This window comes from Erinaceus europaeus, chromosome 2 (genome assembly GCF_950295315.1).
Source record: "Erinaceus europaeus chromosome 2, mEriEur2.1, whole genome shotgun sequence".
NCBI classification, from domain to species: Eukaryota; Metazoa; Chordata; class Mammalia; order Eulipotyphla; family Erinaceidae; genus Erinaceus; species Erinaceus europaeus.
The window spans coordinates 44,031,416-44,054,055 of NC_080163.1; the positions used below are offsets into that span (position 1 = coordinate 44,031,416).

A 22,640-nucleotide genomic window follows, 5' to 3' on the forward strand; every position below is an offset into this window, starting at 1 on the left:
TTATTATTGCCATTGTTGATGTTGTTCGTTGTTGGATAGGACAGAGAGAAATGGAGAGAGGAGGGGAAGACAGGGGGGAGAGAAAGATAGATACCTGCATTCCTACTTCACCACCTGTGAAGCGACTCCCCTGCAGGTGGGGAGCCGGGGGCTCGAACCAGGATCCTTACGCTGGTCCCTGCACTTTGCGCCACATGCGCTTAACCCGCTGCGCCACTGCCCAACCCCCTAAATTTTATTTAAGGTCTATCGTGTCAGATATGAGCATAGCTGTCCCTGCCTCTGTGTGTGTGTGTGTGTGTGTGTGTGTGTGTGTGTGTGTGTGTGTGTGTGTGTGTGTGTGTGGTCCATTAGCTTCTATGGTAGTTTTCCATCCTTTCATTTTGAGTCTGTGTTTGTCTTGTTGAGTTAGGTGGGATTCCTGCAGACAGTATATGGTTAGGTTGTGTTTTCTGATCCACCTTCCTACTCTGTTCCTTTTAATAGGTGAATTCAGGCCATTGACATTTATTTATTTATTTTTGACATTTATTGATAGTATAGATTGAAGATATTTTAATGCCATTATTGTAGATTTTTAGTGTGTTCTTATATATGGCATGTTTATGGTGATCTGATTATTTAGAGGAGACCTTTCAGAACTTCTTTCAGGGCAGGTGTGGTGATAGTTGATTTCCTTCAACTGTTGCTTTTCTGAGAAGATTTTTATGCCTCCATCTAGTCTGAATGACAGTCTAGCAGGATTCAGTAGTCTTGGTTGAAAGCCTTTCTCATTGAGTGCTTGATAGATATCTTGCCATTCTCTTCTGGCCTGTAGTGTTTGTGTGGAGAAGTCTGCTGCTAATCTTATGGGTTTTCCTCTGTAGGTGACTCTTTTTTCTCTTGCAGCCTTCAGGATCTTTTCTTTATCCTTATTCCTTTTCATTCTAAATATGATGTTTTGGTGTCTTTAAGTCTGGGTTAATTCTGTTTGGGACCCTCTGGGCTTCTTGAAACTTTATGTCTTTTATGTTGCCTAGACTAGGGAAGTTCTCATCTATTATGTCCTGTAGAACTCTTTCTTCCCCTCCCTTTCTTCCTCTGGTAAGCCTATAATGCGTATATTATTTCTTTTTAAGTCATCCCATATGCCTCTGTTGTTGTTTTCAGTATCTCTTAATCTCTTTTTGAGATCTCTTACTTTCTTAGTTTTCTCTAAATCATCCTCAATCTTGGTAATTCTAATTTCTGCGCCATTTATTCTATCCTCTCTCTCCTCTGTTGTTTTCTGTAGCTCAGCTATTTTGTTACCCTGTTCTGATAATGTATTAGCTTGTTCAGCTAGTTGTGCTTTTCGCTCAGCTATTTCAGTTTTCAGCTTTCTAATTACCTCGAGATAGCTAATGCTTTCTTTCAGAGACTCATATGTTGTTTCTGCATTTCTGATGACAGTTCTTTCAAATTCTGTCCTCACTCTTCTGACTTAATTCCTTAGCTAAGGAATTAAGCATTTGGATGTTGATCTCATTCTTCTGTGTTTCTACCATGGGGGGCTTTTAGCTGGACTTTTGTCCTGGTTCATTTCTCAATGTTTCTCCTTGGCTTAACCATTATTATATTATAATGTGTTATGAGATCCTTCTCTCAGTACTTTTCAGTCCACTGATCACTCTTGCCTGGATTAACTTTTTTTAAAAATATATATTTTAAAAAATATTTATTTCCCCATTTGTTATCCTTGTTTTTTTATTGTTGTTGTAATTATTATTGATGTTATTGTTGGATAGGACAAAGAGAAATGGGGGGGAGACAGAGAGGGGGAAAGAAAGACACCTGCAGACTTGCTTCACCACCTGTGAAGCGACTGCTGCAGGTGGGGAGCAGGGGGGATCGAACTGGGAACCTTACGCCAGTCCTTGCGCTTTGCACCCCGTGTGCTTAACCTTGCTGTGCTACCACCCAACTCCCCTGGATTAACTTTTGTCTCAGTAAGGTAAAGAGTTCACAGTTGTGGAAATTAACAGTTGTTTCAATATTATTTCAATCCCTGAGTTGAAGCACAGTGACTATTAAAGGCTCTTTTGTTCTTTTTCTTCCCTGTAGGTTATGGTAGCCTGAGGGCTTTTTAGCTATAAGTAGGGTTTTTTAGCTTTATCACTCCTAAGCAAGAGATAAATCAGGGTGGGGGAGAGATAGCACAGTGGTTATGCAAAGAGACTCCCACACCCCAAGGATCCAAAGCTCCGGGGCTCAATTCAGCTTCTCTGCCAAGCCAAGTAGCACTGCTGGTTCCTGTGAGTTTCTAAACAAGTTTATAGTTTATAGTCTGTAGGTTCTGAGGCAAATTATTCACCATGTTCTCATCAGGAGAGCAATATGGAAAGCCTTCTACTATACAACCCCACTGCTAGACCACCAGGGTATAGATCTTCTTCTGAGTTTCCTGATCAGTTCTCTGCCTTCTCCCACCCCCTTATCAGCACAGGGCTTCCTTCCTGCTGCTCCAGCCTCTTGAGGGCAGTAGCAGTGGAGACTCATATTTGCATTTGGTGAGTCTTGGGGGGGGGGGTCCTCTCCTCCCTTCGGCACTCTTTTTGTTGGTAAAACAGACGGGAATGGCTCCTCAACTGGCAAACTGCCAGACTGTTACCAGCCACTCAGGAGTAGATATGGGCTTTAGCCCCAAGAATCTCTCCATGAGCCACAGGTGTTTTCACTCACCGGTGACTTGGTGGGTTCCCAAAGTAGCCTCAGGTGATATTTGATATTCCTTGTTCTTTAAAGTTTCTCAACTGGGTTGAGCTGGAGGGCTGGGCAGAGATGTGGTCTCTGGATGCTCTCTATACTTCACTGCATCTAAAGCTTCCTGTCTGCAGATGGGGATCTAGGACTTAAGTCTAGCATCTAGCACTCTACAGGATGTGCTACCCCCCTAGCCCCCTTTTCTTATGTTTTTGAGTGTCTTCCTAGCACTGGACACATGGCCATGGTGTGTGCTCCCCAGAAAACAAAGGAATTTTTCCAAGTTCTTATTCTCAAAGCATCTTCACTAGCCTTTCCTTCCAGACTTTTCTTTGGTCTTTTGTTTGCCTTTCCTTATCCTGATGATTACTATCTCTCTTTAGTGCCACATACCCCCCCCACCACCACCTGCCATGGTTAAGATAAACAGTGAGGGACTAGAGAGAGATTACAGCACCTTTTTATTGCTTGGGAAGTTTACCCTGAGCAAGTGCTTCCATGTGATAACCTTGAGCTCAAGCCCAGTGTGTGCTTTGTTGGATGAATTCCCTTCTCCCCCTCAAATACTTTTGAATTGTAAACCTTGCTGTGTTTCAACTGAAAACTCAAGTTTTGTAGAAAAAACACAGCAAAAACACAGAGAAGGCACAATAAAGCACGTGGTCCAAGAACAGTTAAGAACAATTCATCAGTGCACCTGGTTTAGCTCACATGTTACCATGCACAAGGACCAAGGTTCAAGCCCCTAGCCCTCACCTGCAGGGAGGTGAAGCTTCATGAGTGATGTGGAAGTACTGCAGGCTTCTCTGTCTCTCCCTCTTTATCTCCTCCTTCCCTCTCAATTTCTCTCTGTCTCTATCCAATAATAAATATATAAACATTGAAAGAACAGATCGAGGGGGCTAGGCGGTAGTGCCTTGGGTTAAGCCCCCATGGTGCAGTGCCAGGACCAGCGCAAGAATCCCAGTTTGAGTCCCCAGCTCCCCCACCTGCAGGGAGGTTGCTTCATGATTGGTGAAGCAGGTCTGCAGGTGTCTTGCTCCCCCCACCTCCCACCCATCCTCCCCTCCTCTCTCCATTTCTCTCTGTCCTATCCAAGAACAGCAATGCCAACAATGACAAGGGCAACAGAATGGGAAAAATGGCCTCCAGGAGCAGTGAACTCATAGTGCAGACACTGAGCCCCATCAATAACCCTGGAGGCAAAAAAAAAAAAATTGGGAGTCGAGCAGTAGCGCAGCGGGTTAAGCGCAGGTGGTGCAAAGTGCAAAGGCCAGCGTAAGGATCCCAGTTAGAGCCCCTGGCTCCCCACCTGCAGGGGAGTCAATTCACAGGTGATAGAGCAGGTCTGCAGGTGTCTGTCTTTCTCTTCATCCTCTCTGTCTTCCCCTCTCTCTATTTCTCCTATCCTACAACAATGACATCAATAACTACAACAATAAAAAAACAACAAAGGGTGGGGCCAGGTGGTAGCACACTTGGTTAAGCACACACACTACAATGCGCAAGGAACTGGGTTCAAGCCCCTGGTCCCCATCTGCAGGGAGAAAGCTTCACGAGTGGTGAAGCTGGGCTGCAGGTGTCTCTCTGTCTCTCTCCATCTCTATCGCCCCTTGCCCTCAATTTCTCTGTCTCTATCAAATAACAAATAAATAAAATAAAGTTAAAAAAGAAAGAAAACATTAAAAAAACAAGAGCAACAAAAGAGAATAAATAAATATTTTTAAAAATCATAAAAATTAAAAATTTTGATACCTTATATTAGAACACTGTGCTTTAAATGACTGTAGCTCTTTAAATATAAATATAATAATTGTAGATCTCAGCATTCTGAAAGTAAGCGATTCACACCCCATCTAGCTTTCACTTGACTGGCTGCATCCAGAAACTTGGTCAGCAGCCTTTTTCTCTCCTCTCAAAGTAGTTTCTTCCCTCAGATATTTAAGGGTGTAGGATTAGGACCTAGGATCCAGGTAATTTTTACTGGCTTCATTTATGATGTTTCCCAAATACTACATGTCATTTAGTGTCCTTCATAGACTTTATTTTTATAATTTTATTAGTGACAGTATTTACAAAAATTATAAGATAACAGGGGTATAATTCCACACCATTCCCACCACCAGAGTTCTATATCCCCATTCCCTCCATTGAAAGCTACAGTAGTTCTCCCAAGGTTGCAGATACAGGTTAACTGTTAGTTCTGTAACTATCTGTCTATATTTGTATATATTTGCCACCTTTTCTATGGTTTTGCTTTCTCTTCCTTTCTAAGTCACAGCTACACACACTTACACCTATTACTACTCCCGAATGGCCTTCCCTTTTTTTTTTTTTTTGCCCTTCTCTGAGATCCATACCAAAGTCAGAAGTTGTTTGATGAGATAATGGGCAAAAAGCTGACCTAGAGCTGTGTCAAGTGCCCTTTTTTTTTTTTCTAATAATTGTTTATATTTTATTTCTTGCTGATGGCATCAAATAGGGAGTCCTTTAAATTCCCAGACTGTGAGATTTGCTGAGGCAGACTTTTCCTAAAAAAAAAAAAAAAAAGTTTACTAACATAAGAGAAAGGAAAGACAACTAGTGTGTTTAACATGAGGCAGAGAGAAAAAGTCAGAATACCACTTCAAGTCACTATCTCTTTCACTCTCTCTGTCTCTCTCCATGTATATCTTTTTATGAGAGAGAGGAGAGGGAACCAGCGCATCACTCTGATCTATGCCGTGCTGGGGATTGAAATTGGGACCTCATGCTTGATTATCTAATATGCTTTGTCTGCTGTGCCACCTCCCAAGTCACTTCCCCAGTTGCTCTTTTACTCTGTTCAAGAACTAGTAGCATGACCTAGCCTAACTGACACATTAACAGGGTAAAAGTTCTGGCTGGATGGTGGTACACCTGGTTGAGTGCACGTTACCATGCGCAGTGACCTAGGTTCAAGCCCCTGGTCCCCACATGCATGGGGGGAAACTTCATGGATGGTGCAGTAGTGCTGCAGGTGTCTTTCTCTTTCCCTTTCTAGGTCTCTTCCCCCCTTCTCAATTTATTTCTATCTTATCAAAAATAAATATTTTAAAGACAAAGTAGAAGTTTGTAAGGCATAAATTTTCATATTTTATAATATGTTATAATGCGCAAGGACCTAGTTCAAGCCCCCACTCCCCACCTGCAGGGGCAAAACTTCACAAGTGGTAGAAACAGTGCTGCAGATGTCTCTGTCTCTCTCCATCTTCCCCTTCCTCTCAATTTCTGATTAATTTATTTATTGTTAGAGACAGCCAGAAATCAAGAGGGAAGGGGTGATAAGAGAGAGAATGAGAGAAAAAAAGAGAGACAGAGAGATACTTGCAGCACTGCTTTTCCTCTGCAGGTAGGGACCAGGGGCTTGAACTTTGAACACTGTAGTGTGTGCATTTAACCAGGTGTGCCACGGCCACTACTTGACCCCCTAAGAGGCCATTAAATATTAAAGTAAGTTTGTTTCCCAGGAGGTGGCCTGGTGACTAAAGCACAGAACTTAAAAGCATGAGGTTCCAAATTCAACCCTTAATATCTCAGGTGCCAGAATGATGCCCTGACTTTTGTTTTCTCTTAACGAATAAATCTTTAAAAAAAAAAAAAAGTTTGCTGGTTGAGAGGTAGTATAAAGAGCTAGAGTGATGGATGTCTAAGCATGAGGTCCTGAGATTGATCCCAGGCATTATATGTACCAAAGTGATGGTCAGTTTCTCATATTCTCTTTCTCATTAATAAATAGGTTTTTTTGTATGTGTTTGTTTTTGCCTCTGGTCACTGGGGATTGGTGCCAGCAGTATTCCACTGCTCTTGGAGGCCACCACCCCCCATTTTATTTGATAGGACAGAGCGAAATTGAGAGGGGAGGGGAGAAACAGGGAGAAACTAAGACATCTTCAGACCTGCTTTACCACTTACGAAGATTCCCCCCTGTAAGTGGGGGGCCAGAGCTTGAATCTGTGTCCTTGCAAATAGGTCCTTGCACATGCTTAACCAAGTGCACCACCATCTGGCCCCCTAAATAGGTTATTTTTAAAAGATTGTTGCCTTTCACTGAATCAGTTTATTATTATTATGATTTATTATTATTATTGGATAGGACAGAGAGAAATTGAGAGAAGAGGGGAAGATAGAGGGTGGAGAGATAGACACCTGCAGACTTGCTTCACCGCATGTGAAGTATCCTCTACTGCAGATGGGGAGCCGGGGACTCGAACCAGAATCCTTGTGCGGGTTCTTGCACTTCTTACTACTCGTAAAGTTTTCCTCCTGCAGGTGGGGACCAGGGGCTTGAACCTGGGTCCTTGGGCACTGTAACGTGTGCACTTAAACAGGTGCACCACCACCTGGCTTCCTCGGTCCTTGCACTTCTATATGTGTTTAACCCAGTGAGCTACTGCCCGGCCCCCTCACTGGGCTTTTTAATACCATTTAAAAAATAAAGTGTTCTTGAGGCCAAGAGATAGTTCATCCAGTAGAGCACACACTTTTCCACAGGCAACCACTCAGGTTGGAACCCCTGGAACCACATGGGAGCACCATGTAAGGGAAGTTTCATGAGCAGTGCCACAGTACTGTGGTGTCTTTCTTTACCGGTCTCAAAAAGAAAAGAAAAAAAAAAGATGGTTTGAGGGTTCCATTGATTATTACTAGTAAATATTAGATGGGGCTGGGGAAATAGCATAATGGTTATGTAAAAACCTTATAAACCTTACCTTTCATATAGTAAGAGAACAGATTAAAAAAAAAGTTTCAGGGTTGGACACACAGCATAATGGTTATGTAAAAAACTCAAGCCTGAGGATCTAAGTTCCCAGGTTCAGTCCCCAGTACCACCATAAGCTAGACTTGAGCAGTGCTCTGGTTGCTCTCTGTGCATCTTTCTCTGTATATCTTTATCTCATTAAGACAGCAAATAAAATTTAAATATATATATATAAACATTAGATGAATTTAGGCTATTCTCAGCTACTCCTGAAACATTAAAATCATTTAGGAAATAATGAAGTTTTCCAACTAACCGAGTTACTATGTACATCAGTGTATCAAGTGATGGAACTATTGGAGCACTAGGACAGTCCTCAGTGGCAAATGGCCTGCTAACATCTAACCATGAAGCCTATTAGTAGGTGCTTACTTACTAAAATCAGACAAATGCCTAACTGACTAAATTAATTTTTTAAAGGTTAAAAACGACAACTAACGCCAACCATGAAAGATCCAAGTCGCAGCAGTACTAGCCCAAGCATCATCAATGAAGATGTGATTATTAACGGTCATTCTCATGAAGATGACAATCCATTTGCAGAGTACATGTGGATGGAAAATGAAGAGGAATTCAACAGACAAGTTAGTTTTGTTTATAAAATATGTTCTCTATCATAGTCATGACAGTCTTCAACTAATAGTCATTCTTGTCCCTGAATCATTTAAAGTTTTCATTGTTATTATTTAAAAAAAATGGGACTTATTTATTTTTATTTATTTATTCCCTTTTGTTGCCCTTGTTGTTGTAGTTATTGTTGTCATTGTTGGATAGGACATAGGGAAATGGAGAGAGGAGGGGAAGACAGAGAGGGGGAGAGAAAGACTCCCTATCATTGTAATTTTTATGAGAGAGAGAGTGGGCTAAGAGATCAGCTCTGGCATATGCAATGTTGGGGATAAGATATCTGTCCTCGGGAGTCGGCTGTAGCGCAGCGGGTTAAGCGCAGGTGGCGCAAAGCACAAGGACCGGCATAAGGATCCTGGTTCGAACCCCGGCTCCCCACCTGCAGGGGAGTCGCTTCACAGGCGGTGAAGCAGGTCTGCAGGTGTCTATCTTTCTCTCCTCCTCTCTGTCTTCCCCTCCTCTCTCCATTTCTCTCTGTCCTATCCAACAACGACAACAACAATAATAACTACGACAATAAAACAACAAGGGCAACAAAAGGGAATAAATAAATTAAAAAAAAAAAAGATATCTGTCCTCAGTGATTCAAGCCCTCTGCTCTAACACTGAGATATCTTCCCAACCTTACAATTTTATTGTTTTAACTTGTTTTATTGAGAAAGAGACAAAGATAGAGCACTTCTCAGCTCTGGCTTATGGTGGGCCTGTGTGGATTGAACCTGGGACATCGGAGCCGCAGACATGAGAGCCTTTTGCATAACCATTATGCTGTGTCCTCAGCCCTGAAATGTTTTTTTTTTTTTAACTTTTTAATATTTATTTATTTATTTTGCCTTTTTGTTGCCCTTGTTTTTTGTTGTAGTTATTGTTGTTGTCGTTAGATAGGACAGAGACATGGAGAGAGGAGGAGAAGACAGAGGGGGAGAGAAAGATAGACACCTGCAGACCTGCTTCACCGCCTGTGGGGCGACCCCCCTGCAGGTGGAGAGGCGAGGGGCTCGAACTGGGATCCTTACGCCCGTCCTTGCGCTTTGCGCCACCTGCGCTTAACCTGCTGCATGCGCTACCGAATGACTTCCCCCCTTTTTTTAACCTGTTCTCTTACTATTTCATTTGGGTACTGATTACTACTAGTCGTAACTGCTCTTTGCAATAACTTAGTGATTAAATAGTGGTTTATAGGGTTAGATAATGCGCAAGATATAGTTCTATGTCTGCATCCACCACCAAAGTTCTATACCCCCCACCAAGATAATTCTGAATATTTTTTTTAATTTTTAAAAATGTTTTATTATTGTATAGAGACAGAAAAATTGAGAGAGAAAGATAGAGAGGTAGAGAAATAGACACTTGCAACTCTGCTTCACCACTCGTGAAGCTTTCCCCCTGTAGGTGGGGACCAGGGGCTTGAACCTGGATCCTTGCGCACTGTACTGTGCACACTTAACCAAGTGCACCACCACCTGGCCCCAATTCTGAATCTTTCAAAATTTTTTTTTAATATTTATTTTATTTATTTATTCCCTTTTGTTGCCCTTGTTGTTTTATTGTTGTAGTTATTATTGTTGTTGTCGTTGTCGGATAGGACAGAGAGAAATGGAGAGAGATGGGGTAAGACAGAGAGGAGGAGAGAAAGATAGACACACCTGCAGACCTGCTTCACCACCTGTGAAGCTACTCCCCTGCAGGTGGGGAGCCGGGGTTCGAACCAGGATCCTTATGCCGGTCCTTGTGTTTTGCGCCACCTGCGCTTAACGTGCTGCGCTACAGCCCGACTCCCCAAAATTTTTAAAAAATATTTATTTCCTTTTGTTACCCTTTTTATTGTAATTATTATTGTTGTTGTTATTGTTGTCATTGTTAGATAGGACAGAGAGAAATGGAGAGAGGAGGGGAAGACGGGGGAGAAAAAGATAGACACCTGCAGACCTGCTTCACCGTCTATGAAGTGACTCCCCTGCAGGTGGGGAGCCAGAGGCTCGAACCGGGATCCTTACACTGGTCCTTGGCGCTTTGCGTTACATGCACTTAACCCGCTGCACTACTGCCTGACTCCCAGTAGTTCTGAATCTTAAAGACAGTTTGATGATGACAACAACAGTTTTTTTTTTTTTTTTTTTTGGTGGAACTTGTTTTTATTTGTTTGTTTTTGGATAGAGACAGAGAAATTGAAAGGAAGATAGGGAGAAAGAAAACAGCCTATAAATAAGTGGTGGTTAAGGGCTTGAACCATGGTCATTACACACTGTAACATGCACACCTACCTACTAGGTGTGCCACCGCCTGGCTCAGGACTTGCTTTTTATTTTTAAATATTTATGAGAGTGTGGAGGGGAACCAGTCTCATTCTGGCACATATGATACTGGGAATCAAACTGGGAACCTCATGCTTGAGACTCCCAACACCATGCCTCCTAGGCTACAAAAACTTGTTTTTTTTGTTACCTCCAGGGTTATCACTGGGGCTTGGTAGCAGCACTACAGATCTGCCGCTCCTGGTGGCCATTTTTTTTTTCTTTCTTTTTCCATTTCATTTGATAGGACAAAGTAAATTACGAGTAGGAAATAGGAAGAGAGAGAGAAAGATAGACATCTGCAGACCTGCTTCATTGCTTAGAAGCAGCCCCCCTGCAGGTGGGGAGTGGGAGCTCAAACCTGGATACTTGTGCATGGTTCTATGTGTGCTTAACTGGTTGTGCCACTTGCCCTCCAAAAAAACTTGTTCTTTAAAGGCTCTAAGATGATTCTAGTGAGCACTTAGATTTGGGAATCTGCACTAATCAGATTGTTCCATTGTAGTGAAAGAAAAATAAGAAGAGACAAGTATATGCAGTAAGGTACAGAATTGTTTTCTTTTCAACAAGGGCAACAAAAGGGAAAATAAATAAATAAAAATTGTTTTCTTTTTCACCTGGAATTGTTAGCATACTCAGCCTGAAAATCTCACCACTATCCTCTTTAGAGCTTAGAGCACTCATACATTGATAAAATCTTTTATTTCCATATTCCTGGAGTCAGTTCTCATTTTCTATCTAGTTCCAGAATTTAATCAGCTTAATTTTGCTATACCCAATGATGAATATTCAGGAATAAGACAGTATAGTTTATTTAAAAGAGTTATTTATTAATGAAAGACAAAGCAAAGAGGGAGAGAGAATATGCGGAAAAGAATCAAGAGTATCACTCTAGCACATGAAGTGTTGGGGATTGAACTCAGGATCTCATGTTTGAGTGTCTAGTGCTTTATCCACTATACTACCTCCTGGGCTGCAAGACAACATAGCCTTATTTCAATGAGAATCAGTTCCTTGAGTATTAATTACTTGTGCTCTAGCCTTGTCCTTTTTTATTTCAATATTTTTTATTAATTTATTATTGAATAGAGACAGAAATTGAGAGGGGTGGAGAGACAGGGAGAGAGAGACAGAGAGACACCTGCAGCCCTGCTTCACCACTCGTGAAGTTTTCCCTCGGCAGGTGGCGACCAGGGGCTTGAACCCAGGTTCTTGCACACTATAACGTGCACTCAACCAGGTGTGCCACCACCTGGCCCCCTAGTCCTGTCCTTTAAAGAATTTTTTTTTGGTGGGGGGAATTGGGCGGTAGCTCAGAGGGTTATAAGTGCACGGGGCACAAAGGGCAAGGACCTGCCTAAGGATCCCAGTTCGTGCCCCCGGCTCCCCACCTGCAGGGAAGTTGCTTCACAGGCAATGAAGCGGTCTGCAGGTGTCTATCTTTCTCTCCCCCTCTGTGTTCCCCTCCTCTCTCCATTTCTCTGTCCTATCGAACAATAACATCAATAACAATAATAACTACAACAATAAAACAAGGTCAACAAAAGGGAATAAAATTTTTCAAAAAAGAATTTTTTTGGGGGGGGGTTTGGGTAGTGGTGCACCTGGCTTAAGCATACACATTATAGTGTGCAAGGACCCAGGATCAAGTCACCAGTTCCCGCATGCAAGGGGGAACTTCACCAGTGTTGTAGCAGTGCACCAAGTGTCTCTCTGTCTCTTTCCTTCTTTGTCCCCCCTCCCCTCTCAATTTCTATCTATCCTGTAATTAATTTTTTCTAGTAATAAATAATTTTTTATCCAGTAATAAAAAATTTTTTCCAGTCAATTCTGGGTGGGGCTATTGTTTATGTGGCTCTTTAAAGTATCACAGGTAATTCTGATATGCATTCCTCAGTGAAAGCACTCCACCCTCAATGGGAAAAATAATATTGCTAAGACAAGTAAAGACTTGTTAAAAAACCCTAAGCAGATCTTTCTAGTTTACCTTAAAACTAGAACTTCCCCCCCTTAGCACAGAAAGCAAAGCAAGAAGTAGGGCAACATTGATTTTTAAATTGTTTAATTCAAGATGTTTTAAGCTGTTCCTAGTGTAGTCTTACCAAATTGTTAAAAATTACTCTTTACTATAAATTTAGATAGAAGAGGAATTATGGGAAGAAGAATTTATTGAACGCTGTTTCCAAGAAATGCTGGAAGAGGAAGAAGAACATGAGTGGTTTATTCCAGCTCGAGATCTCCCACAAACTATGGACCAAATTCAAGACCAGTTTAATGACCTTGTTATCAGTGATGGCTCTTCTCTGGAAGATCTTGTGGTAAAAAGTTACTTTTTTTTTTTCATCTTTTTAAAAACTAGCTCATCTTCCAATTAAGTGGGAAAGCCACCAATCAACCATCTGTTTAGGAAGAATTCTAGGGGACTAGGCAGTGGTGTACCTAGTTAAGCACACAAGAACCTGGGTTCAAGCCCCTGACCACCACTTGCAGGGGGAAGCTTCATGAGTGGTAAAGCAAGTACTGTAAGTCTATATATTTGTTTGTTTGTTTATTTATTGCCTCCAGAGTTATCGCAGGGGCTCAATGCCACCACTATGAATCCACTACTCTGGGCAGCCATTTTTTCCTTCCTTCCTTCCTTCCTTCCTTCCTTCCTTCCTTCCTTCCTTCCTTCCTTCCTTCCTTCCTTCCTTCCTTCCTTCCTAAGATAGGATAGAAACTGAGAGGTTGGGGAGCTAGGGAGAGTGTGAGAAAGACACCTGTAGACCTGCTTCACCACTTGTGTAATGGACACCCTGGAGGTGGAGAGCAAGGGCTTGAACCCACATCCTTGGGTTTGGAAATATGTGTGCTAATCAGGTATGCCACTCCCCAGTCCCACTCTCTTTCTATTTCCACCTCCCCTCTCAGTTTCTATCTGTCTTTTCAAAAAAAAATAATAAAATAATAAAGAGGGTAAAGTGGCTGCCAAGAGTGGTGGACTCGTGCAGTCACCAAGCCCTAGTGATAACCCTGGTAGCAATTAAAAAAGGGGGTAGTGTAGGGGGAATCGGGCTGTAGCACAGTGGGTTAAGCGCACGTGGCACAGTGGCACAAAGCACAAGGACTGGAGTAAGGATCCCGGTTCGAGCCCCGGCTCCCCACCTTCAGGGTAGTTGCTTCACAAGTGGTAAAGCAGGTCTGCAGGTGTCTATCTTTCTCTCCCCCTCTCACCCTTCCTCCATCTCTCTCTGTCCTAACAACAACAACATCAGTAACAATAATAATAATTATAACAATAAAACAACAAGGGCAACAAAAGGGAATAAATAAATAAATAAATATAAGAAAAAGGGGTGGTGGTGGTGGCACACCTGGTTAAGCTCACATAGTACCAAGCACAAGGACCCGTGCAAGAATCTGGATTCGAGTCCCTACTCCCGCACCTGCGAGGGTCCATTTCATGAGTAGTGAAGCAGGTCTTTAGGTGTCTGTTTTCTCTCCCTCTCTATCTTCCCTCCCCTCTCAGTTTCTCTCTGTCCTATTCAACAAAATGGAAAAAAATGGCCACCGGGAGTGTTAGAGTTGTAGGGCTGGCAGTGAGCCCCTGGAGGCAAAAAAAAAAAAAACTCTCCCTTCAGGAATTACATTCGACTTAGGGTGACTATTCATAACACATTGGAGCTAATCTAAGACTACTAAAAAACTTCTTGTCATTACTTTTAGTCTTGATGGATAGCTATGCTGCTCTAGGATACTCTTGTCTTAAAACGGTTATCCAGAAAGTATGTACCATATATCCATGTGAATTGCTCATATAAAAATATCCTGTAGTTTGCTCTTTAATTTTATTATAAACATTTAGTGAAATTTACAAGATTTTTTTCTGAAAGGTAATATTTGGGCGTTTTTCATTTTTCTTTTTGTGTGTGTGTTTTGGTTTTTGATTTGATGCCAGAGCACTACTTAGCTCTTTTTTTATAGTGGTATTGGGAGTTGATCCTAGAGCCTCAGACATGAAAGACCTTTGCATAACCATTATATTATCTCCTTAGCCCTCATTTTTCTTCTATATTAGTCATTTTAACAGTTTTGCAGAATTAATATGATTTCAGGAGTAAAATTGGGAGATTTTTTTTTTTCTGATCCAAGATTTTTATTGTGATTCAGTGAGTACTTTTATAAGCTTTTGGCAGAAAAATATGTTCTCTGCCTATATTATACTTGAACTTTTTAGTTTTCTGAGTGCCTAGTTGATGGTGGCGTATCTGTGGCAATGAGGTTTCCAGGAATTGTTGTAATTAAACATCAGTACTGGACTAGAATGTGAGTCCTTTACTAAAATCAAGATAAGTATGAATTTTAACCTTTCTGTCCTCATTTACAGTCTCTTATTTGTTTCCATAAGAGTTATCTTGACTTTATCCATGAAACTGAAATATTTTTGCAGTTGTCTTCTGTTCTCTATACAGTGTTTCCTAGCCTAGCTAAGGTGAATGTTCATAACACATTGGAGCTAATCTAAGACTACTAAAAAACTTTCTATCACATTTACCAATGAAGCATTAAAAACAAAAATGGGGTGGTCCGGGAGGTGGCTAAGTGGATGAAGCATTGGATTCTCAAGCATGAGGTCCTGAGTTCAGTCCCTGGCAGCACATATACCAGAGTGATGTCTGGTTCTTTCTCTTTCTCCTCCTATCTTTCTCATTAATTAATTTAAAAAAACTTTAAAAAATAATTAATAAATGTTTGTAAAAAATAAATGGGGGGGGCGGGCAGTAGTTGCAGCAGGACTGGCATAAGGATCTAAGGATCCTGATATGAGCTCCCAGCTCCCCACACTGTAGCTGGGGGGGGGGTTGTCACTTTACAAGCAGTGAAGTAGGTCTGCAGGTGTCTTTCTCTCCTCCTCTCTGTCTTCCCCTCTTCTCTCGATTTCTCTGTCCTATCCAACAAGAATAACAACAAGGGCAACTAAAATGGGAAAACTGGCCTCCAGGAGCAGTGGATTCATAGTGGAGGCACTGAGCCCTAGGAATAACCTTGGAGGCAAAAAAAAAAAAAAAAAGGGTTCCTTAGCTATATGCTAGACCTGCAGAATCAGCCATCTAAGCATATTGATTTTTTTTTTTTTTTTACCTCCAAGGTTATTGCTGGGGTTCGGTGCCTACACCATGAATCCACTGTTCCTGTGACCATTTTTATTTATTTATTATTTTTTTAATATTTATTTTCCCTTTTGTTGCTCATTTTTTATTGTTGTAGTTGTTATTGATGTTGTCATGGTTGAATAGGACAGAGAGAAATGGAGAGAGGAGGAGAAGACAGGGGGAGAGAAAGATAGACACCTACAGACCTGCTTCACCACCTGTGAAGCGAACCGCCTGTGAAGCGAACCCCCTGCAGGTGAGGAGCTGGAGGCTGGAACCAGGATCCTTCAGCCGGTCCTTGCACTTCACATGCTTTACCTGCTGTGCTACCGCCTGACTCCCTCTTATTATTTTTTTATATATAGAACAGAGAGAAATTGAGAGGGAAAGGGAAGGTAGAATGATACCTGCAGACCTGTTTCACCAATTATAAAGTGATCCCCCTACAGGTGGGGAGCCAGGGACTTGAACTGGGATCCTTGAGAGCGGGTCTTTGCACTTCGTACCATATGCCCATAACCCAGTGCGTCACCAGCATATTAATCTTTAAAAGCACTCCCAGATGAATTTTTACAGGCAGTCTTTTTTTTTTTTAAGTTTTTTTAAATATCTATTTTCCCTTTTATTGCCCTTGCTGGTTTTTTTACTGTTGTTGTAGTTATTATTGATGTCATTGTTGCTGTTGGATAGGACAGAGAGGAGGGGAAGACAGAGGGAGAGAGAAAGATAGACACCTGCAGACCTGCTTCACTGCCAGTGAAGAGACACACCCCTGCAGGTGGGGAACCGGAGGCTTGAACTGGGGTCCTTACTCTGGGCCTTGCGCTTTGCGCCACATGCTCTTAATGCGCTGCGTACTGCCCAACTCCCAGGCAGTCTGTCTTATTAGGCATATGGAAACTATTCTAAAGGGGTATATAGAGAACTTTGTAAACTACATAGTGGCATAGCCTTTGTTGTAGTAAATGGCATTAACCCAGATGAACAGATTTGTGATCTGACCAGTTTGTTGAGATGTTTGTTTTATAGCTACATTATTCATTCTACAAATATTCTTGATTTCCTGCTAAATTAAACCCTATAATGGGCAAATGTTTCAATTTAAACTAAACCCAGTATAATTCCATTATATAGAAACTGATTTGTTGAACTTGGTCTGAGATGATTTATTTTGATAGAGACAGAGAAATCAGGAGGGGTGAGGGGAGGGAGAGGGAGAGACACACACAGGGACTTGAACCCCGGTTGTAGCCTGTGTGTTATCCTAGGTGCACTGTGCCACTATCTGGCCCTTTGAGATTGATTACTTAATTCTTGCTTATTCTTTTGTAGCTGCCAAAAGATTGCATGGTAAAGATCGCCTTTAGGGTTTTGTTTTGTTTTGTTTTTTGCTTCCAGGGTTATCACTGGAACTTGGTGTGCCTGCACTACAAATCCACTGCTCCTGTAGCCATTTTTTTCTATTTTTTTTTTCTTCCTGGATAGGACAGAGGGAAATTGAGAGGAGGGGGAGATAGAGAGATAAAGCTAGACACCTACAGACCTGATTTACCACTTGTGAAGCAATCCCCACCCCTGCAGGTAGGGAATGGAGACTCAAACTAGAATCCTTGCACAAGTTCTTGTGCTTCATACTATGTGTGCTTAATCCAGTGTGCCACTGCCCGGCCCCTAAGTCACCTTTAGTTTTTTGTTTGTTTGTTTTGTTTTTAACTTTATATGAGCGAGAACACAGCACTGCTTTTTACTCATGTTCCCCTTATTACTCTCATATGGTGTCAAGAATCATCAGCCCAGGACCTCATGTATGCAAGGCAGTGCACTAACATTGAATTATCTGCACAGCCCCATAAGAACTTTTTTTTAACCTCACTTTGTAACTTTGATAATATTCTCCCTGAGAGAAGTGAGAATGTCCTATCCAAGGATATTGGATATTATAAACAAATTATTTTTCCGACATATTGTTTAATAGGCTTTGGTCTTGAAATAAATAACATAGCAGGGTCTGATTTCAGTCTAAAAGTCTGCCAGAATGCTTACATTTTAGGTCTTACTATCATTCTGGTTTCTTTTTGTGTCTCCGTCAACTTGTACTTCAGTATGTAGTTAGAATTTTCCAGTTAATCCCTGCATGCTAACTTGACTATTTAAGAAAGTAAAGATTTAGAGGTATAGATAGAATAGTGGTGACAGGTCTCTAAAACCCTTAAGAAACTTTGGCCCGTTGTTGTTGTTGTTATTCCACTCTTCTTTTTAAACTAATGCACAAATGGGAGTCCCGGATTGACTTCAGGCTTACATAGGAAGTTAGGGGTAGAGCTAGGATTCCAACTTAGTTCTTCTGACTTTCCGTGTAGTTTTCTTTTCCTTTTTTATAGCATGCTTCCTGTGGGAATTAGAATACAGCAGTTATAGAAAAACAACACTCCCTCACAGAAAGTTAAGCATTGGAGCCAGGTGGTGGCATACTCAGTTAAGAGCACCTGGTCCCTACTTGTAAGGGGGTAATTTCACAAAGGGTAGAAGTATGTGGCAGGTCTTTCCTCTCTCCCTCTCTGTCTCTGATCCTCTATCAAAAACAACAAAAAAAAAGAAAAAAGCTACCAGGAAACTGTGGTGGAGGAACCATGCAGCCACCAAGCACCAATGATAACTGGTGACAAAAAGAAAATAAAGTTAACAAAATTCTTTATTCTGTTTGTTTAGTGAAGTTTGTTTCTGATTATGTTTACAAGAAAATAGGATTTGAAAATAAATTTTATTTTAGAAAGTTGATACTGATGTGTGTGTGTGTGTGTTAAATTTAACTTTACAATTTTGAGTTCTTGCTTTTGTCTTGTATCCTTTCTTCAAAAAGATATTTTTGCATGTGGATCTGGGTTGAATGCTTGTCCAAATCTGAAGCCATCTGTTGTTAATGAACTTGCCTTTCTATGTACTTATTTTCCAGGTCAAGAGCAATCTGAATCCAAATGCAAAGGAGTTTGTTCCTGGGGTGAAGTACTAAAATATTGGAGTAGACGGGGCCCTCTTTTGGTGGATGTAGCACAATTTCCACACTGTGAAGGCAGTATTAGAAGACTTAATTGTAAAAGCTCTCTCTTGTCACTGTGTTACACTTATGCATTGCCAAAGTTTTTGTTAGTCTTGCATGCTTAATAAAAGTGCTGAGACTGTTATTAAGTTAAAAAAAAAAAAAAGCTGTCAAACATTTACTGAAAATAGAATTGGCCCCATTGCTGATGTGAAGACAGCGAGGAAAGAAGCACCAGTCAAGTTGTAAGAAAGTACCAAATTAAAATGACCTCTAAATCTAACTTGAATTGTCTTTTTTGAAGCTTAACTAGACCCTTATGGATAACTGACAATTGTTAATGTCTGAACTTTTTTTAAATTAGTAAATGTAAATTAAGTTTTAATTGTTAAGACGATATCTCTGTTCAGATTTAAAATTTACATTAGTCCCTTTCAAGAAAAAACTTTTTCTGAAGGTGGCTTGTTAAGACAATTTGAAAAACTCAAACAGTCAAATATATCTTTGGTTACTGAGGTGACAAGGTAGTGATCACATGATAATTAGTCCTGGTTTTTATGATGTTATCATGTAAGAAATACTGAGTTCTGCTCCGACTATTATATCTGTGGAAATATGTGATTTGAGTATTTTATCTCTTTGAAGGAGTCCCTACATTATGGCTATGCCTGTATAAAATCCAACATTTGACCAACCCATAATCCAAAACAAACAAATTGTAAAATTTGAGTGGTGCTTTCCCTTGCTTTGTTAACCATCACTACAATAGTCTGCAGCACAACTTTTCTTTTAACAAAGCTAGAACAGTTTTGGCTTCTTAAACTTCATATTTGGGTAGGTTAAGCTGCCATACGTGTTCAGTGTGAATAGTGTTTAAGTTGAAAATATTGTAAAAAAATTATATTTTTTCAAAAATATTTAAAAAAATAAATAATAGTAGAACTGATTATGATGGTTGTGTTTTTTTGGTGCTAGAATGTAGACTCTGCAGTGGTGATGACTCACATTAGTGTGGGCTCAGTGCCTCTGGACAACCCTGCTGGCAAGATGTGTTGAAAGTAGGCCTTGGGGGCTGGGCAGTATCGCAACGGGTTAAGCACACATGGCATGAAGTGCAAGGACTGGCACAAGGATCCCAGTTCAAGCCCCCAGCTCACTACCTGCAGGGGGATCACTTCACAAGCGGTGAAGCAGGTCTGCAGGTGTCTCTTTCTCTCCCTCTGTTTTCCCCTCCTCTCTTGACTTCTCTCTGTCCTATCCAATAGCAACAATAATAACAATAGCAACAAGGGCAACAACAACAAAAAACATGGGGAAAGACGGGAGTCGGGCGGTAGCTCAGAGGGTTAAGTGCACGTGTCACAAAGGGCAAGGACCTGCCTAAGGATCCTGGTTCGAGCCCCTGGCTCCCCACCTGCAGGGGAGTCGCTTCACAGGCGGTGAAGCAGGTCTGCAGTTGTCTGTCTTTCTCTCCCCCTCTCTGTCTTCCCCTCCTCTCTCCATTTCTCTCTGTCCTATCCAACAACAATGACATCAATAATAACAAAACAGCAAGGGCAACAAGAGGGAATAAATATTAAAAAAAAAAAGAAAAAGACAAGAAAGTAGGCCTTGTTAGAACGCATAATGTCAGTGTGATTGTAATCTTATGTCCCAAATATAGCAGTAAAGTAAACCCTTAACTAATCCCTGTCTAAGCCCCCCCACCCACCAGGTATGTAAGTCCTGTGCTCTAGCCACTGGTTACCTCCCTGGCCACTGGTTTAGTCACCTGGCACCATTTCCCTGCACAAGCATGTTTATGTTTGTGACTAATCTTTCTTTGAGATAACAATGTCTATGTTCCACATACAGTTCTGACTAGTGATCCTTTTCTGTTGTTGGTACTGTCCTCTGTGCTTTTCTTGAGCTTGTTAGGCTTAAGATTAAAACCATGTTGTCAGTTCTGGTGTGCTTTGTGGGGTTGGGGTGGCTTTGGTCTGAACACCTGTGCATCAGTGTTTAATAATCATCTTAACATTAGTTAAATAATTTTTTCGTTGTTGTTTGTTTGATTTCTATAGCCAGAACTTTGCTGGGTCTTGGAACCTGCACTATTCAATCACTCCCAGTGGACTTTTCCTTCCACTCGAGAGAGAGGAGAGAACACTACACCACACCACCCTTTGTGAAGCTATACCTTTGCATGGTGTTTCCATTTGGTGGCCAGGGGTTTCAACCTGGTTCCTCACACACTGTACAGTATGCACTCTCCTAACTTCTGTAGGAATTTGTTTTTTTTTCAAATGAAACTCTGAAGAAGAGATGATCATCCATGATGTCCCTTAGATCTGTGATTTTTTTTTTTTTTTTAGTTCCATCTACTGTCAGTTTAAAAAGTTTCTAATTTCAGTCACACAGATGAGTTCATTTCCACATACTGCCAGTTTATAGTGAGTGCATTGCAATAGGTTATAAACATGAATTAGGTGGACAATGTAGCCTAAATAAGAGCAAGGGCAAGCTAGATTTTTCTAGATATGAATCAGTGATTATGGGCAAATCACTTAATCTTTCTCTGCACTGCTCAGTCCTGGCTTATGGTGATACTGGTGGTTGAACCTGGGACTCAGAAGCCTCAGACACAAATGTCTTTTTGCATATAACCATTATGCTATCTCTTAGGACCCTAAAACTGTTTAAAATGTTAGTAATAACACTATCTTGGGATTGTGTTTAGTTAATATACATAAAGTACTTCTGATAATCCCTAGCACATCAAGAGTTCTATGTAAGTGACTGCTATTATTACTATTAAGGAGTCATGTAGGCTAAACTCTCATTTTGTTGGAACTTGTCTAGTGGAACATGCATATTAAATTTACTGTCGGGAGTCAGGCGGTAGCAGGTTAAGCGCAGGTGGTGCAAAGTGCAAGAATGGGCATAAAAATCCTGGTTCGAGCCCCTGACTCCCCACCTGCAGGGGAGTCACTTCACAGGCAGTGAAGCAGGTCTGCAGGTGTCTATCTTTCCCCCTCTCTATCTTCCCCTCCTCTCTCCATTTCTCTCTGTCCTATCCAACAACAATGACATCAATAACAACAACAATAATGACTACAACCACAATAAAAACCAACAAGGGCAACAAAAGAAAAATAAATAAATATGAAAAAAAAAAATTTTAATAAATAAATTTACTGTCATGGCCTGGAAGATGGCACATTGGGTAGAGTACCAAACTTTCATGCAAGAGGTCCAAGGTTTGAGCTCCAACCTACATATGTCAGAATGATGCTGTGATTCAACAAGTAAATGGATTTTAAAAAGTGATACTACTGTGTTTAGAAAATCAAGCACTCTGCCTCACAGATAAAGAAGTTTCAGAAAATCAGCTACTCCATTTTAAAACCTTTGATCCTGTGAAAGCATATCCTGGCATGGTTTAGGGCAACTGAAGTCATCCTATTTCATGGGGTTCTCATTTTATGATCATTGTTAAAAGTAGTTTACATAAGATATTGTTTCCTGGGAGTCGGTGGTAGTACAGCGGGTTAAGTTCATGTGGAGCAAAGCGCAAGGACTGGCATAAGGATCTCAGTTCGAGCCCCTGGCTCCCCACCTGCAGGGGAGTCGCTTCACAAGCAGTGAAGCAGGTCTCCAGGTGTCTTATCTTTCTTTCCCCCTCTCTGTCTTTCCCTCCTCTCTCCATTTCTCTCTGTCCTAACAACAACGACATCAGTAACAACAATAATAACTACAACAACAATAAACAAGGGCAACAAAAGGGAAAATAAATAAATATAAAAAAAGAGATTGTTTCCTGTCTGCTGTTAGTATTTAACTTTATCCTTGTCATAAAGTTTATTGCTTAGGGGCTAGGTGGTGGTGCACCTGGTTGAGCACACATGTTACAATGCACAAGGACCTGGGTTCAAGCCCCCAGTACCTACCTGCAGGAAGAAAAGCTTTACAAGTGGTGAAGCAGTGCTGCAGATGTCTCTGTTTCCCTCTTTATCTCCCCTTCCTCTCAATTTCTGGCTGTCTACCCAATAAATAAAAAGTTTTACTGC

At 41.2% G+C, this 22,640-nt stretch overlaps 2 protein-coding genes across 5 annotated transcripts in view; one reads left to right on the forward strand and one right to left on the reverse strand.

Annotated features, from left to right (window-relative positions):
- Nucleotides 1-19,538, forward strand: part of PAIP2 (poly(A) binding protein interacting protein 2) — a 31,175-nt gene extending 11,637 nt beyond the window's left edge. The window contains exons 2-4 of the mRNA XM_007517541.3: nucleotides 7,922-8,085; nucleotides 12,561-12,740; nucleotides 18,508-19,538. Of these exons, the coding sequence (XP_007517603.1) occupies nucleotides 7,948-8,085; nucleotides 12,561-12,740; nucleotides 18,508-18,564 (375 nt within the window). The 5' untranslated portion in view covers nucleotides 7,922-7,947 and the 3' untranslated portion in view covers nucleotides 18,565-19,538. The remainder of the gene's footprint in view (nucleotides 1-7,921; nucleotides 8,086-12,560; nucleotides 12,741-18,507) is intronic.
- Nucleotides 4,502-22,640, reverse strand: part of SLC23A1 (solute carrier family 23 member 1) — a 37,243-nt gene continuing 19,104 nt past the window's right edge. For 3 of the 4 annotated variants that reach the window (XM_007517540.3, XM_060179181.1, XM_060179185.1), the window contains one exon: nucleotides 17,503-17,943. The gene's annotated coding sequence lies outside the window, so the exon portion shown is untranslated. Of the gene's footprint in view, nucleotides 5,253-17,502; nucleotides 17,944-22,640 lie in introns of those variants that run through there. The other variant, XM_060179176.1, reaches the window with a different exon arrangement.